This window comes from Melanerpes formicivorus, unplaced genomic scaffold, assembly GCF_026170545.1.
Source record: "Melanerpes formicivorus ecotype bairdi unplaced genomic scaffold, bMelFor1.0.p_v2 SCAF_28, whole genome shotgun sequence".
NCBI lineage: Eukaryota > Metazoa > Chordata > Aves > Piciformes > Picidae > Melanerpes > Melanerpes formicivorus.
The window spans coordinates 3,373,750-3,388,702 of NW_027142380.1; the positions used below are offsets into that span (position 1 = coordinate 3,373,750).

Below are 14,953 nucleotides of genomic sequence, written 5' to 3' on the forward strand. Positions count from 1 at the left end.
TTTAAAATGTGGTTTTCTTCCATGGGAAGCAAGATGAGCAGCCACAGCTCTCTGTAGCAGCCCAGTACTGCAGCTCTGCCATGGTCAACCCACATTGCATTGGCAGAGTTGAGGGGCTGGGTGGGTGCCCACCCAGGGGATAAAGCTGACATGGTGTGAACAGGAGATATCTTTGGAGAATGGTAATACACATAAATGAAATATTTGGCCTAGACCAGATGTTTAAAATTCTGACTAATAACTAGAAGCAGGTTACAAAGGACAATCTTACACTAAACTCACCTTCCCTTACTAAACAAACACCCCATGCAACAAGTAGTTTATATCTGCATTTGATTTTTCCAAAAGACTTGCTTTTGTAAATGAAATTTAGGACTCAAGTGACATCAAAGGCACTAAACTTCCTAGGTAACACAAGAACCACCACCACCCCAAAAAAGAAAACCCAAACAAAAGAGGCTAGATCTAAATATACCATTCTTCCATGCTAGACAGCTGATCTGTGATTTAAAATAATACCAACATCTGTAAATGAAATAACTTCTACATACAATCTACCCTCTTTGAAAATAACTTGCTCAGTTTGAATGAGATTATAAACAAAGTTCCAAATGACAATGACTAATATTGACATCCAAATTGTACAGCAAATTGCTAAGTACTTATAATTGTTCCCATCAAATACAGTTGCTTTTTCGACCCTGCTCTGTCATTCTAGCTAAAAAGAAGGGAGAAACCAAAGAAAGAAAGTTGTATGATGCTCCAGTAATTCACAATCCCTTCCCAACGTGCTGTGCCAAGCTTGCTGGTGCTTCTTTGTTTGGGGCCCCAGACAAAATGCTGCTGCAGGCCCACAAAAGTTACCTTACATATTTAGACAAGCTGCACACACACAACTACAGCTGAAAGGTGTTTGATGGTGGTCTCAGACGGGAGGCTGCCAGCAGAGGGAAATGGGCAACACAAACTCCACAAACCTTTCTTCTGGAAAACTGCTGACCCTGGCCTTTTATGTAACACTTGGTCACTGACATTATGGAGGTTTTTTTTTTAATACTGCCAGGTTCAGGTTGTTCATTTTTATCCTGTTTGTATTTTATACTGACTTCATTAACTAGTCCCTCCCTGCAAGTGTCTGAAACCAGAGCCTTTAAAATCTGCCAGCTTCAGGAGCACAAAGATTACAACAACCACAACGAAAACCAAAGGATTGTCCCACCAGTTTGTCCTCTGAGAGCTGTAATTCTCTTTATCTAACTGTTATTTAAAAAGCAAGAGCCAAAACAGTCAAATCTCTCTCTTATTTATTATTTTTTTAAAAAATAATGTATTTCCCTACCCTCTGCATTTCTTTCGCTCCAGCCATAATTTTGGCAGATTTTGCTCTGAAAGTGGTGAAGATATTAGCAGGGGGCAAGCTCTGTAAAACAATTCTTGTTATAAAAGGCTTTAGGTAGCCATTTTATTATAAGAATTTCTTACTCAAGACTGATTTCTTTCCATTAATGAGTGACTTTGTTTTAGTACCAAAGGCAACTGAACCTTCAGTAAATTTTACGACATGTTTGCTTATCAAAAAACCCCAACAAACAAAAAAACCCTAAACAACTGTAAATTAAAAGGTGACTTTGTATCTTACTCATCTGGAAAATGTGTGCTTGTCATATCTGCTTGACATTACAAGAATGAAGATGTGGTTTGGACAGTAACAAACAATGACACTAGTCAACCTCATCAGGAGACATGAAATAAAGGAATGACAATGATTGATGGCAGCTATTCATTTACAGATATTTCTAGAAAACTCTTCACTGGCCTGGCTGGGTGAACCAGAAGTTTTCCAGCCTGCACGGTGCTCACCAGCAATGCAGCATGGCAGGCGAGAGATGGAGTGCCCACTGTGACCGGCTGCTTGTGCAGGTCTCTTCCTGCTCTGGCTGCTTATTCAGAGTTATAGGACATTCTTGGGCTGTGACTCAGGAAAGAAATACCCAGGGGAGTGCCTAGAAACCTCATTTTGTTCAGCTATGTGGAGCCAGGGACATTATCAGCAAATATTGGTGTTCTGGGGTGGGAGAATAACTCTGTACTAGGACTTAAAATGCCAGGCTGCTGCTGGTGAGCAAGCTGCTGGCAGTGCCGACTGGTGACTTACCAAGTCACCTCTTTGCTGTGCGCTGCAGCATCGCCACCTCTGAAAAGTGATGTGATGTGTGTATGTGTGTGTCCGGGGCTCTGCAAACCTCCTTCCCACTCTGAGCTGCAGCCGCTGCAGCCGGCTGAACTCGCCTCTCAGCTGGGTATCTAAGAGCTCTTTATTTTTTTTCTCCTTCATATTATCCCACATTAGGAGATAGCTTTACTCTTAATTGGCTGTTTATTTCTGTGTTTTATGGCTCTTCCCCTGCTGCAAACAAACTCTTTTCTGCTCAAGTTACAATTTTAACAACCGATTGTGAACGTTCCTGTAAATCACCAGACACGCGAGGCACTGAATTGAAATCTAAGTTATCTCTTTCTTGAGAGTCAGAGGGAAAAGAATTTGTGGTAAGCGCTTGCATCAATCTGTGTGCAACAAGTTAAACCCCCAGTTTTAGAGCAGCTATTTGCAATACAAAACATTGTTTGACAGCATTTTTATAGCTATTTAAAAATATTTTTGAAATGCATGGCTGTGGAAACCTGTGAATTTGGATTTCATAGGTTAGAGTCCCACGCTACTCAGAGCATGTAGAAGTGATTTACAGGCTAGTTGTAAATCCATGCAAGTTAAGTAAGAATTGAGTTAGCATTTTAATTCTGCATTCCTGCAATGAAGCATCTGCAAGTTGACAATACAGAAGACACAGCAGCGTTCTCATGAGATCTCTAACTATCTAAAAATAAATAAATAAAGCAATTAAAGCACAAAACTAATAATCTAATAGGATAGCAATGCATTGTAGTGCAAATACATGTAATGTTGCCAGACCCAAGTTCATTCATTCATTCACTCTTTCTTTCTTTCTTTCAAAGTGGCAAAAATCTGTATTTCCATCAAATTAAAACTTTTTTGTTTGTTTGTATTTTTTTTTTTCTTCTTCTTCTTTCAGCAAATTATAATAAAAATCCTCTTTGGAAATCCAAACATTTAGAAAACAAAATAAAAGAAAAAAGAAAGAAAAAAGAAAGTGTCTGCTGAGAAGGAATTCTGCCTGCTACCCAGGGGTATATTTGTACACACACGCACATACACACACAGAGGGAACCAAAACAAAACCAAACAAAACCGAAACAAAAAAAAACAAAAAAGGAAGAAAAAAGAAACAAAAGGAGGAAGAAGGAAAAATAAAAGGAGTCTTGTTTGATGGCCAGGAGGGATGACACCGCCTGTTCCTTCTCATAATTGCATTCAGATACTCTGGTACATATTTGCCAGCTCTCACAACCCACTGATGCTATTCCCTCCTAAAGGAAAGCAGGCACCCACCAGGTATTAGAGAAGGAGCTTTTTAACACCAATAAAGGATTTGTGCTGGGCAGATTTAAGACTGAACAAAGACTAAGGAGAAGCTCTTTAACAGCACGAGTTTGGGCTTTCATCTTTTCCAAAGTAGGTATTATAGTGAGAGAAGATAAAATAACAATTCCTCTGGCTTATTCTGTGGGAAGTATTGTTTTGATTGGTGATTGAGACCCACACTAATATATTAATTTATAATAATTTGGGGGAATGACAGCACCCTTCTCTGACTAATGTATTTAAGTCAGAGTGGGTCAGCATCTCCAAACCCAGGGTGACCCAGAAAGCTGCCAGTTGCTGCCAAAATCATTCCCTACTGAGTTTGTGGGAGGAGGAACTACCAAACCTCGATGACTCAAGTTTGTTTTCATGAGGGTTTTTTTGGGGGCTGCTGTGGAGCCCTACACTTTGTCTAGGTCTCTGAGGGCCTCCTGCCCTACCTTTCTACGCTTTGAGGTGTCCATGGTTAGCCCCACACACTAGTGCACAGCACCAAGCTACTCATCGGCACGGAGAGAAAGGATATTGTCAGAGTGCAAAATGATCTGTTTTCAGGCAGGAAGCAGTCAACTAGATGTAAATTCCATGAAACAAAAGAAGGTATTATTTACAGTTTTATTGTGATGTTAACTAATATTTACATCTTGGAATGAAATATAGAAATGTTAATGATTGGCTTTACTAAGAGGATCACTTGATGCCAATGTGAAAGCCAGGGAGAGAAGGCAATTATGCAAACATCACATGCATCCTAATTTCAGTATGGAAACTTACATTTCAAATCTCAATTCAGGAAAATAACATGGAAAGTTTGTACTACAAAATCTAAACATGAGAAAGGTTTAAGAGAAAAAAAAAAAAGAGCACATTGCATATGTCAGATAATCTAGTCTGATTATCTGAGCTGTGCTAGCTACAGGGAAGCACTTACCCTTGAGTCCAGCTAGAAGTTAGCAGGGTAAGAAGGAACAAACCAGAATAACATAAAGACTAGCAACAAGGCTCAGGAAAGCAGACAGGAGCCCTAACCTAGCAGCTAAATATTTGGGTTCAAGCAAAGAATGAAAAAGAAACTTAAAGAAATCAAACCAACCAACCAAAAAAAAACACCAACAAACCAAACCACTTACAGCTGAAAATTTCTTAAGCAGCTCAATAAACCTCGCTAATTATTATGGGGGAACAAACCATAACAAATTCTAAAACCAACCAACTCTTAGTATATGGTGTGATTAACAGTCATTAAATATAAACAGACATTAAAAAAAATGAAATATAACCACAGGTGATACGTACAACAGGTGCAGACCAATCTTTCATGTTAAAAAGAAAAGGGTTTCAAAAACAACAACCAAACAACCAAACCGGAACGCTGAGCGTGTTTGGGAATTTTGTTTGATGCATCACTAATACAGAGCAAACAAAGATTGGTGCTTTCAGACAAGTGACCACTTTTATGAAGCTTAAATATTGCCAAAGGGTGTAATCTGCATTGGCAGCATTATTGACCGTAACACTGTGCACGATTGCAACAGCAAACAAGAAGAGTTTTGGGTTGTTTTTTCCTTTTAGAATGCGAACACTGGAGAAAAGCACAGCTTTGCGTCAATGGAGTTTCCCTTTTCAATTGTAGCAAAAAAAAAAACCACCCAAAAAACCAAAGCAAAACTATTCACTCTAACAGGTAGTGTTCACCCACATGAAAGGAATTATAAAGTCATACAAAAATTAACAAATTTCTCCCCCCCAGCACTTAAATTGCAAATAAAATAAACTCCATCCTGGTTCGGAGCTGTCTGTTTACTTCCAAGTCAAGGGCTGCTACCAAACTGTGGATGGGAATTTGAGTACTGCTCAAAGCTTGCATGCCAGAGGAGGTGGGAATCAAAGGAGTTAACTATTCCTCCCAAATTTCTCCAACAGTAAAATCCATTCTTGTCAAGTTTCTGTTTAACAGACAGCTCCATCCCAGGAGCGGATGGCTGGATTTCTCTGCATGTGCATGCATGTGCATGTGCCATCTTGGACTGCTACAACATGGAAGCTAGAACAACAGTTACTTGTCAAATGACTTGACATTTACTTCTCTGCACATCCTCATTCACCATAGCCTCTAATAAGCACAAAAATTATGACAGGTAAAAAACATACATGAATAAAATATCTCACAAAAATCCTTACCTTTCTGCAGGAAAAAAACACATCCAAACAAACAGACAAACGACTCCAAACAAAACCTACCAAACAAACCAACCAAACAAACCAACCAAACTAAGCCAAAAAACCCCAGTAACAAACCAAGACCCTTTTAAAAATGCAATACTTGATGTGTTTGAATTTCAAGACTGAAGGAACTGAGATATGCATTTGTGCATTAAGACTCCCAACAAGGCATCACGTGTGACATGCGTGACTCACTTCTGCTTCTAATTAGCACCTACTGAGTCCAATGACTTTTGCAGTGAGCATTGCCATGTACAAATGTTGAAATATGAAAAGCAAGCAGCCTTTGCTTGTAAGATGCAGGTGTACTATGGCATGCTGCCCTCTTCCTCTTGCAGGATGAAGGTCCTGTGCACAAAAACTGCCAGAGGGATCTAAATCTAAGAGAGAAGGATCAAGAATGAGGGCAAAACACCTTAGCCCAAAAGTTGCTGAAGTAGCAGGTCATGATCAGACTGATGAGCCAACTGTCTTTCCCCTTCCAGGCTTTGGCACAACACAACCAATAGGGTTTCCCACTCTTTGGAGCAAAAGGGAGAGCCTGAAGCTGCTTAGCTTATGGGGAAAACATATTGTGGATGTTAAGAGGGTAGTGGCATAAAAGAAGCTAAATGATCCAGATTTGGACCTAGCACTGTCATGAGAATAAGTGAAAGAAACTTGGGTTCAGATCCTGACCCCTTCAGATGCCCTGCAGTGACCAGGGAGTGAAGTCTCAGCTGTTTTCACCAGAACTGAGGATGAGGGATCCCTGTGTCTCGGCAGGCAAGTGAGATGGAAAAGCTACAGTCCAACCTGTGATATTTGTCTTGCTCTGAGCACAGTCAGGCTGATACAGGTCTGCAAGACCACGAGCAGCACATGTCTCTGGTGGATGTCCTGGGCTGTGGTGAGATGCAAAGAAGACTTCTGGTCTCACTCACAAACTCATTGAGTCCTGGAAAGGACTAAGAAAATCCAGCTGCCTCTTCTCCTCTGCTAGGTAGCCTAAGTTGTGACAACTCAAAGGTTCATGAGCCTGGCATCCCCTCTCCTCAAATTCCTGGAAGACTTTGCTACTGCTGCTGCTAAGCAATTATTATGTGTTTGGGAAAGGAACCCTTCCCCTGACCCCACATATTAGTCTAGCAAAGTAAAAAGTCCGTAAACAGAAGGAATTTACCCAGCAGAAAAATTCTCAAGGCCTTTTGTCTGCAGGGATAGAAGAGTGGAAGGAAAATGTTTCTGCAGTTTGATGTTCTCTTGCTGCCCTCATCCTAATCCACAGGAATCGTGGGACAAGTGCATCCTCTTTGCACCAATGGCACACTAAGAGCATCCTTTGGCATTGCATTAGGAGAGGGAGGCATAAGCAGCATCTGTCTGCTGCTCTCCCTAGCTGCACTTTTCCCATGTAAAAAAGCATCTGTAGAAAGACCTGTGCTTGCTGCATCTGAGAACCTGCGCAGAGAGACTTACCAGCCCTGGGACTACTCCTTGATCAGCATGACTCAGCCAGGTCTGGAGGCTCATCACAGCCAGCAAACTTTGCACTTACAAGAGCCTAATTCCTACATCCCATTTCAGCTTTCTGAGAGGTGTCCTTCCTTCCTGACCCCAATCATTTATAACTTGCAGCCCCAAAAGGCAGTGATCCTACTGAGATGAAGAGTGGTTTAGCACACTGCATCACACTGCATCCTCCACAACAGCAGTAGCCGTGCAAGGCAGAAGGGAGTCCAAACGATGCAGGAAGTAAGAGGGTTAAAAAAACAACCTCAAAGCAGCAAGCAGAGTTAACTGTACCATGGATCATACAGCTCTGTGTCTTGCATTGCTATTTTCTATAAATACTGGCATGAAGAAAAAGAGAAATGATATTGATAAGCAAGGGACAGATTTTCTGAGTTCTTTACAACAAAATACTAAAGAACAGCTTTAGAGAGATTATTTTAAATGTTAAAATCTGATTTAATTAGAAGAATTTGCTAATATTTACCACTTTTCCTCATTCTGCTTATATTTAATGATACTAATTCTTAAATTTTGCTGAAACTAGCACGAACTGCTATGTGTTACATAACAAAGGGGCTCCAGACGTGTGATCAAGACCTTCAGGAAAAATGAGGGAGGAGGCATTTGTCTGGTTTATAATCAAATTACATTTGCAAGACAAAAGAAATTGCTCTAAATTTCAAATTAAGCAAACTGGGTATAACTGCACAGGACATGCAGCACAGCTATGTCTTAAAAGATGATTTGCTTTAAATTCACATCTAACTGGCCTGCAAAGCAACCTGTTAAAAATACCATATGTTTTCCTACAGTTGAATATTCAACAGGAGACCTCTTTTTGTGTGTGCATTTCGTACTTGCAAGATTTGCACCTGTAGTTCTGAGCACGTGATGCCTTTGATAGACAGCTAATGGCACTAATGAATCGCTCTGATCTGGGCGTGCAGTTTATTGTGTGTGGGTAAAACACGTGTCTGCAGAAAGCAAGCTGGGTCTCAGGCTCTCAGATCCCAGTCTCTCCTTCATCAAGTATTGCACTTTCAAAATACTCATTGACAAGTTCCCCAAGGAATTTTGTTTCTCAGGTCTGGTTGTGCTAAACACACAGGTTAACTGCTTCCGGATCCACTGATGTAAGAAAGCAGCTCAATGATAATGAACATTCATTTTGGAGCCAGAAACATGTAAGCAAATATTGATTTACATCAGTGAAGAAAATCTTTCCATCAAAGACTTCTGCTCTGTAAAAGAACTTATTTACTTACAAAATTGAGAGATTGGGGCATCTAGCTGAGGTACATTTCCTCCTTTAGCATTGAGCTTTTGCACTTGAGTAGGTGGCACAGGTTTGTGGGACTGGCCGGTGGCTCGGTACATGGCTTGGACCCACAGGATACGGTCCTGCTCATCGTCACTTGCAAAAATCACCGTGTCTCCTTCCTTCACTGCGTTGAAGAATGCTCTGCCGCCCTCCAAACCTGGCAGGAGAGGAAGTGACAACCGAGTTTCACAGACTTTAAGGCCAGCAAAAGGATCTCCCCAGCTACCCACCCTACCACCACCCTAAGCATCCCCAGCTTATGGCTGAGCTCAGCTCCCTCCCCTGAATCGAACTCATCTGCAAGACAGCCCACCAGGTCCCCAGGTAGGACCCTATGTGGCAATTACCAAAATATGCCCCAACACACTGGGATTAATTGCTTCTCTCACCTACAGCCCCATCTGTGCAGGTCCCATGTGAATTGCACTCCTGGAGCCCCATTAAAAATGGGGTTTTAGGGCCGGTGGCAGGAGGTTTCTCATTAAACTGAGCACATCAGTGCTCAAATTGCACAAAAGGTGCTTGGGTGGTATGCTTATTTCTCTCTTGGCCCTGATCCAGCACCCATCTTTCCATTTCCCTAACATGAGAATTAACCTGGAATCATGGTCTTGACAACCAGCCTACTGTGTCATTCTTCATCTCCTCTGGGAATGCCATTATCAAGGGCATGGTGAGGATCACTATGCTCAACACATCACTCCACTGAAATAAATGTGGCACTCCTCCACTTGAAGAAGAGTCTCATGACTCAACAGGTACCTCCAGGTACCAGAGGGCTTCCTGTGCCTGCCCCTTTCACTCACTCATCCATCAGAGAGAAAACAGGGTAGGCAAAAGTGCTGGTTTGGTCCCATAAATATTTTCTACAATAAAGACAAGCATAACTGCTAACTTTTTATTTGGGGAATATAATTTGAAGGCACAGGTTAGGACCATTACTTGATTTGAGCATCCAGTTAACAATCAAATTGCATTGTGATTTGAGTGTCTAACTCAAGCTCCCTAGAAGAGATGAGTCTTTCCCCTCTCTGGTGCAACTCCTAGCAGAGTTCCTTAGATCTATTTATAGTAAAGTCATGCACAGCTAATGCTCAGCATAAACACAAACATATTTATAAGAATGCTGATCATGGTTCAGCTGCAAGCAGGGAGAGAGGGAGAGGACTCCTGTTTGGGAGCTGTATGCAGCATGGGAGGCACGAGCACCCGTGGGTGCAGCAGCAAGCCGTAGGTACCCCTGTGCCTGGCCACAAGTACCCCCATACCTGGCTGCGGGTCGGTGTAGTCCACAGTGTATCCGTCAAGCTGCAGCAGCTCTTGAGGTTCAGCTTTTTTCTCCCGGTAGCTGCACATAGCAAATGTATATTGACTAACCTGGAGAAAATCACAAAGCTAAGATGGCACCGGGTGGTCACAACAAGGCAAATCCAAAGTCCTTACAAATGCCACATGCTGATGGCACATCTACAAGCACCAGGGGTGGGGGGCATAATTTTGATGGTCACTGCCCATACCAGACAGACTAAACTTTCAACAAGGCTTTTGCAAAGCTCTGTTAACACACCCTGCTGCAGCAGGCATCTAATTCTCTGCATCAGTACATACAGTGGTTTAATTTCCTCCATAAGAGGAAGCTCCACACTTTAAAACCCTCTATCATTCATCCCCAGACAAGTGCAAGAGTGACACCCTGTCACAAACAATGTGAGCTAAATTGCTAGGTGCCAGTCATATTAAAGCAATCTTAAGATCCCACTGATCTCGGCAGTTGTTGTCATCAGTGCTGTAAATGGCAGCTCTCACTCCTCTGAGGTACCATCTGCATGACACGATATATTCAATGTCAAGCTCTTGACGGAAGCCGACTCAGCTGCGGGGGCTCTGCCAGGCTCCCGAATCGCCTTTAGGAGGCCATCAGGCCGCATCAAGACCCCGCGCGTACTCGGCATGCCGCAATCTGGATGGTCGGCCAGAAGCTCGTCCAGGGAGGAGAGGAAAGGAGAGGATTCTCCGTGCCCCAGGCTAGGAACTCACGGGGAAATTTACTGTCAAATGATTTCAATGACTTTGTTAAGGTTGTGTCACATCCTGGACGCCTGACGTAATTTTATGTGTCTGGACATTTTCTTGACCTCTGGAGGAAACTTTAAAACTCTGGTGGGTGGCAGTGGATCGTGCTTGTCATGTTTTAGAAGTTAAGAGAGATTCTGGAAGAGGGGCAAGGGGCTGGGCTGGGGCATTTTGCCTTCAAACTCTAGACAAATCACTTGCCTACAAATACACATGCAGCACCTACTTTGGTGGCATTGATCACTAATAAAATGTCATTTATTTAACTCAGAGGACCCGACTATTGGCACAGCATCTCCCAGCCAGCACTCGGTTTATTGCTGCCCTCTATGGGCTTCTGCTAGCTGCCAGCCTGCTCTAAGCAGCCCTGCCTGCACCGTGCCTTCCTCCAGGAACAGCTCCAAAAGCTACCTAAGAATAAACCCTATCATTAACACATTTGTGGGAGTAAGACTAAAAGTGATGCTTTAAGCATCTTGCATCCTCCTTAAAACTACCAGCACTGACGAAAGATTGACAAGTAACAGACCAATAGCAGGAGCACCCCAGTGCATATTCTATGCTCTGAACTTTGAATGCACACCATCGTACCGGCAACACAGAAATCCGAAAGATTAACACGAAGAAATCTAAAAATAACCTAGTGCCCCACAGCACAACATTCAGACGACTCCCGCAGCGTTCATTCAGTCGCACTTGCAGTATATTGCTGCCATCTCCTGGAGAAACCCTTGAATGCGCTTTATTTATGGTAAGATCCTGGAGATTTCAGCTGAGTGGTAAGGATTTGATTCTTCTGTGTTAGACAGCCTGAGCTGCAGGGACTGTGTGATAAATTTAATTCCTGAACTGTGAATGAAAACTTTAATACAACTAATATTTTTTTTTTTTTCCTGTATGCTCCACAGCAACAGGTAAAATTCATCCAGTATTTCTGTTTCCTCTTTACTGACCCTGAGATCGAGAATTTCAGGCTCTTCATGTAAAAATAGTTTTGCTCATCTTTGCACTTAGAAAATATTCTTCATCCCTATCAATAAACCAATGATAGTGACACAACACTAATGCACAGAAACATACTCAGGCATTTCAGAGCTTATTCTTCTGATGTTAAAAGTTATAAAAGGCAGATGTAGACAGCAGGCTCTGGTGCAACCATCCTGGGACGCAGGCAAAGCAAATCAGTCTCTCCTGTTAGCACTCATATGATTTCCTTAGGAGAGGCTGCTCTACACCATTATTAGAAGACACCTTTAAGAGAAATCTACAGGTAGGTCTACAATGTGTGATAAGCTCATCTGAGATCATGTCCTGCTTCTCCTCTACTCATACAACTCTGTGAAGCTCAAGCTCAGGACCACTCAAGCACCTGCTGGCAGGAAGCAGGCCAGGATCAGCCTGGATGGAGGAGTCAGCTATTGATGGCCTCTAGAAAAGCTGCCGACTGTGCCATGCAGAGTGCCTGAACCTACACAACTCCAGCTACTGACCTCAAGCACTGGCATACCAACCTGTCTGTCATGTCCTTCTGCCCAGAATATTACCTGCCTGAGCTCAGAATGATGCTGAAGTTGAAGCCCTGGCTACCAGTGCAATGTGGCTCCTTCCATTTACAAACAATGGTAAAGCAAAACCAGACTAAATGCACCTAGGTCATGCTTCACTGATGAACAGCACTATAGGGTAAAGTGAAGACTGCAGCTTGGCTTTCATCAGCCCTCTAAAATACTGTGCTTTACAGAGCCTACTTCCTGCAGAAGCTTAGAAATGGCCAGACAAGTGAAACAGTTAATAACAGAAATTAATCTTACAGCCTGCTGAGTTCACACCGAACCATAGCTGAGTATGAGAGTGAGCGAGCAGATGGGATGGGCAAGATGAATGGTTTGAGTAATTGGAAAAAACACAGATACAGAGAGGAAACTGAAGGAAGACAGAGGAGAAATCTCTGCCCAGTGAGGGACAAACTCTCAAAGCAGCTGGGACTTCATCCAGGGACTTGATGAAGGCCAGGAAAGGAGCATCTAAGGAAGCTGAACCAAGAAAAACTAAAAGAAGGAAAATAATACAAGGCTGCCCTGGCTGGTTCATTAAAAAAAATAAAGGAAAAAAAAAAGCTTTAAGAAATAATTTGAGATACAAGAATAGAAGGAAAAGAAAGTAGAAAAAAGACTAAAACCCAAAGAAATTCAGGAAAGTGGAAGCAGACAGCGGGAGACAAATGCCAAAGTTCAATATTTTCAGGCTGCTAAATTAGATCTGACTTTCTTGGCACTTGACCATATTCTGTCACCAGCTATATAATCCAACTGATTAATAAATACAGTAGATATGTATTAACCACTCCTGACTTTGTCCTTGTTTTTCCACCAGAGACTCCTGCTCAGGCGTGCACCACTTTCCCTGGGATCCTGCTAAAACCTGTTAATTGTTGTGCCTCAGACTCTGAGCTCAGTCATTTGCCTCCCCATTTCCCACTGTTGACATAACACTGCCCCACTTGGGTTAAATTCTTAAATGGACCTTTCCTAGATTAACAGCATGCATTTTGTCCCAAGGGAGAGAAACTGTGCTAAGATACTGCCATTTGTAATACAGCTTTCCTCTTTGATGGGAGACTCTTGTCCTCTGGTTGCAGCTGTACGTCGCCTCCCGAGCCCTTTCCTGACACAAATGAGCAGAGGAAATGATCTAGCTTAAAGAAAAAAAAAGGTGAAAACAACAGTTTTCCCATCTCAGCACACCCAGCCAGCCCTAAGCAATTGCACATAGCAGTTGTCCTAACTTCTTCCCTCAAGCAGGAGGTATGCATGACTTCTCCTTGGGCAGAGCTGTGCGATGGGAAGCCATCCCATGAGTGCAGAACAGACATGCAGCACCTACCATCGCCAGGTGTAACAAGATGTGGTGTCTGCTTACCCTGCAGTTTACAACATTTTGCATTTATCACTGACACTCAAGGTTTCTCAAGAATTGCCACCTATGCTCAGTTCTCAGCGAGGGTTTAACTGAAAACATGGTTTAATATGATCACGGGGACCAGCTACGGGTCATTTGCTTTGACTTGAGGACCACACTCTATGACCACTGGTGTAGTATGCTGCAATTTTGCTGAATTATTTTCAAATTCTGTTGGTTAGTTGGAGTTACTGAACACTTACTTCATTTCATTTGCTCTCGAGTCAGCTGAGTTTTGCTAAAAGCAGGAACTGTCACTGTTAGTCTAAATTATAATGAGTTCAGGGAGTCTGTCACTGGAACAATAGATCCAGGCGTAGACACCGCAACTGGTTTTAATCTGCAGAGAGTTGATCTGGTTCCAGCAACATTCTGCAAACACCATCAGACACAATCAGCTGAAAACTGCTTGAAGCTACTCTGTAGACATGTCAACCAGGTACCATGGAGTGTTACTTCCCATATGCTGCCAGAGCAGGGAAATGGGGTTATGACAAGGGAAGAACAGATTTAGTCTGAAATCTTGATGTAATTAATTCACTTGCCCTTAAGAATCATTCTATGACATTTCCTATCACAAAGCCAGCAAACCCACCAGAACCAACAATGGTGTTATTGCCAGTACAGCACATCAGACCTTGCAAAGAACTAATACAGGCTCTGTCAGCTATCAAAAATTCCAGCTTTTGCACAACCAAGGGTCTAATTGGCAAACTGGCTGAGATTTGTAGGCTGTGCACAGGCAGCTGACATAGCAACTTAGGAAATACTTGAAACATCTGTGATGGATGTACATTTTCTCTCTTAACCAGTCACAGAGAACTTTGCCCTTAATTGCTCCACTGCTTTCGCTTACCACCGCCACTGGCCTCACTGTTGCCTTTACGAAGCATTTTCCTCACTTGTGATGCTGCGGACCATTTCCATCCAAGCTCAGGGCCATATTCTGCCATCACTTTCACACTGCATATCTCAGGATTTAAAATTAGGCAAGTAACGAGTCTCTGCCATGTAATTTACATCTAATCAGTATTCTGCTCTTCTGCTGCTCATCTCAAAGGGTGTCTACGAGAAGGGTGGGCAGCGTGCAGAGAGGACTGCGATTCATTCGGAAGAGAAAACTATCCCCTCTTAATGCGGGAGTGCATGCTGGAGGAGTGTATGCACCAGCTCTGCCAGCTGTGCCATGCTGAAAACCTTCCCTGAGGGTTTGAACTAAGTCCACCCAGCAATGCATGCAGTGTAGAGGTGAGGCTGAGTCCTAGAAACAGCACAAAGGAATTGCTCTCATCTACTACACCCAAACAAACCCTCTCCACTTCTGCACAACCCTCGCAGCTACACAGACACAGAAGGTGCGAGGGATTATTCCACCCAAATTA

At 42.7% G+C, this 14,953-nt stretch overlaps 1 protein-coding gene across 16 annotated transcripts in view; it reads right to left on the minus strand.

Annotated features, from left to right (window-relative positions):
• Positions 1-14,953, minus strand: part of CADPS (calcium dependent secretion activator) — a 228,509-nt gene that overhangs the window by 92,337 nt on the left and 121,219 nt on the right. For all 16 annotated transcript variants that reach the window (XM_068154246.1, XM_068154245.1, XM_068154253.1 and 13 more), the window contains exons 10-11: positions 9,809-9,917; positions 8,485-8,697 (exon numbers count right to left, since the gene is read on the minus strand). In XM_068154246.1, the coding sequence (XP_068010347.1) occupies positions 8,485-8,697; positions 9,809-9,917 (322 nt within the window). The remainder of the gene's footprint in view (positions 1-8,484; positions 8,698-9,808; positions 9,918-14,953) is intronic.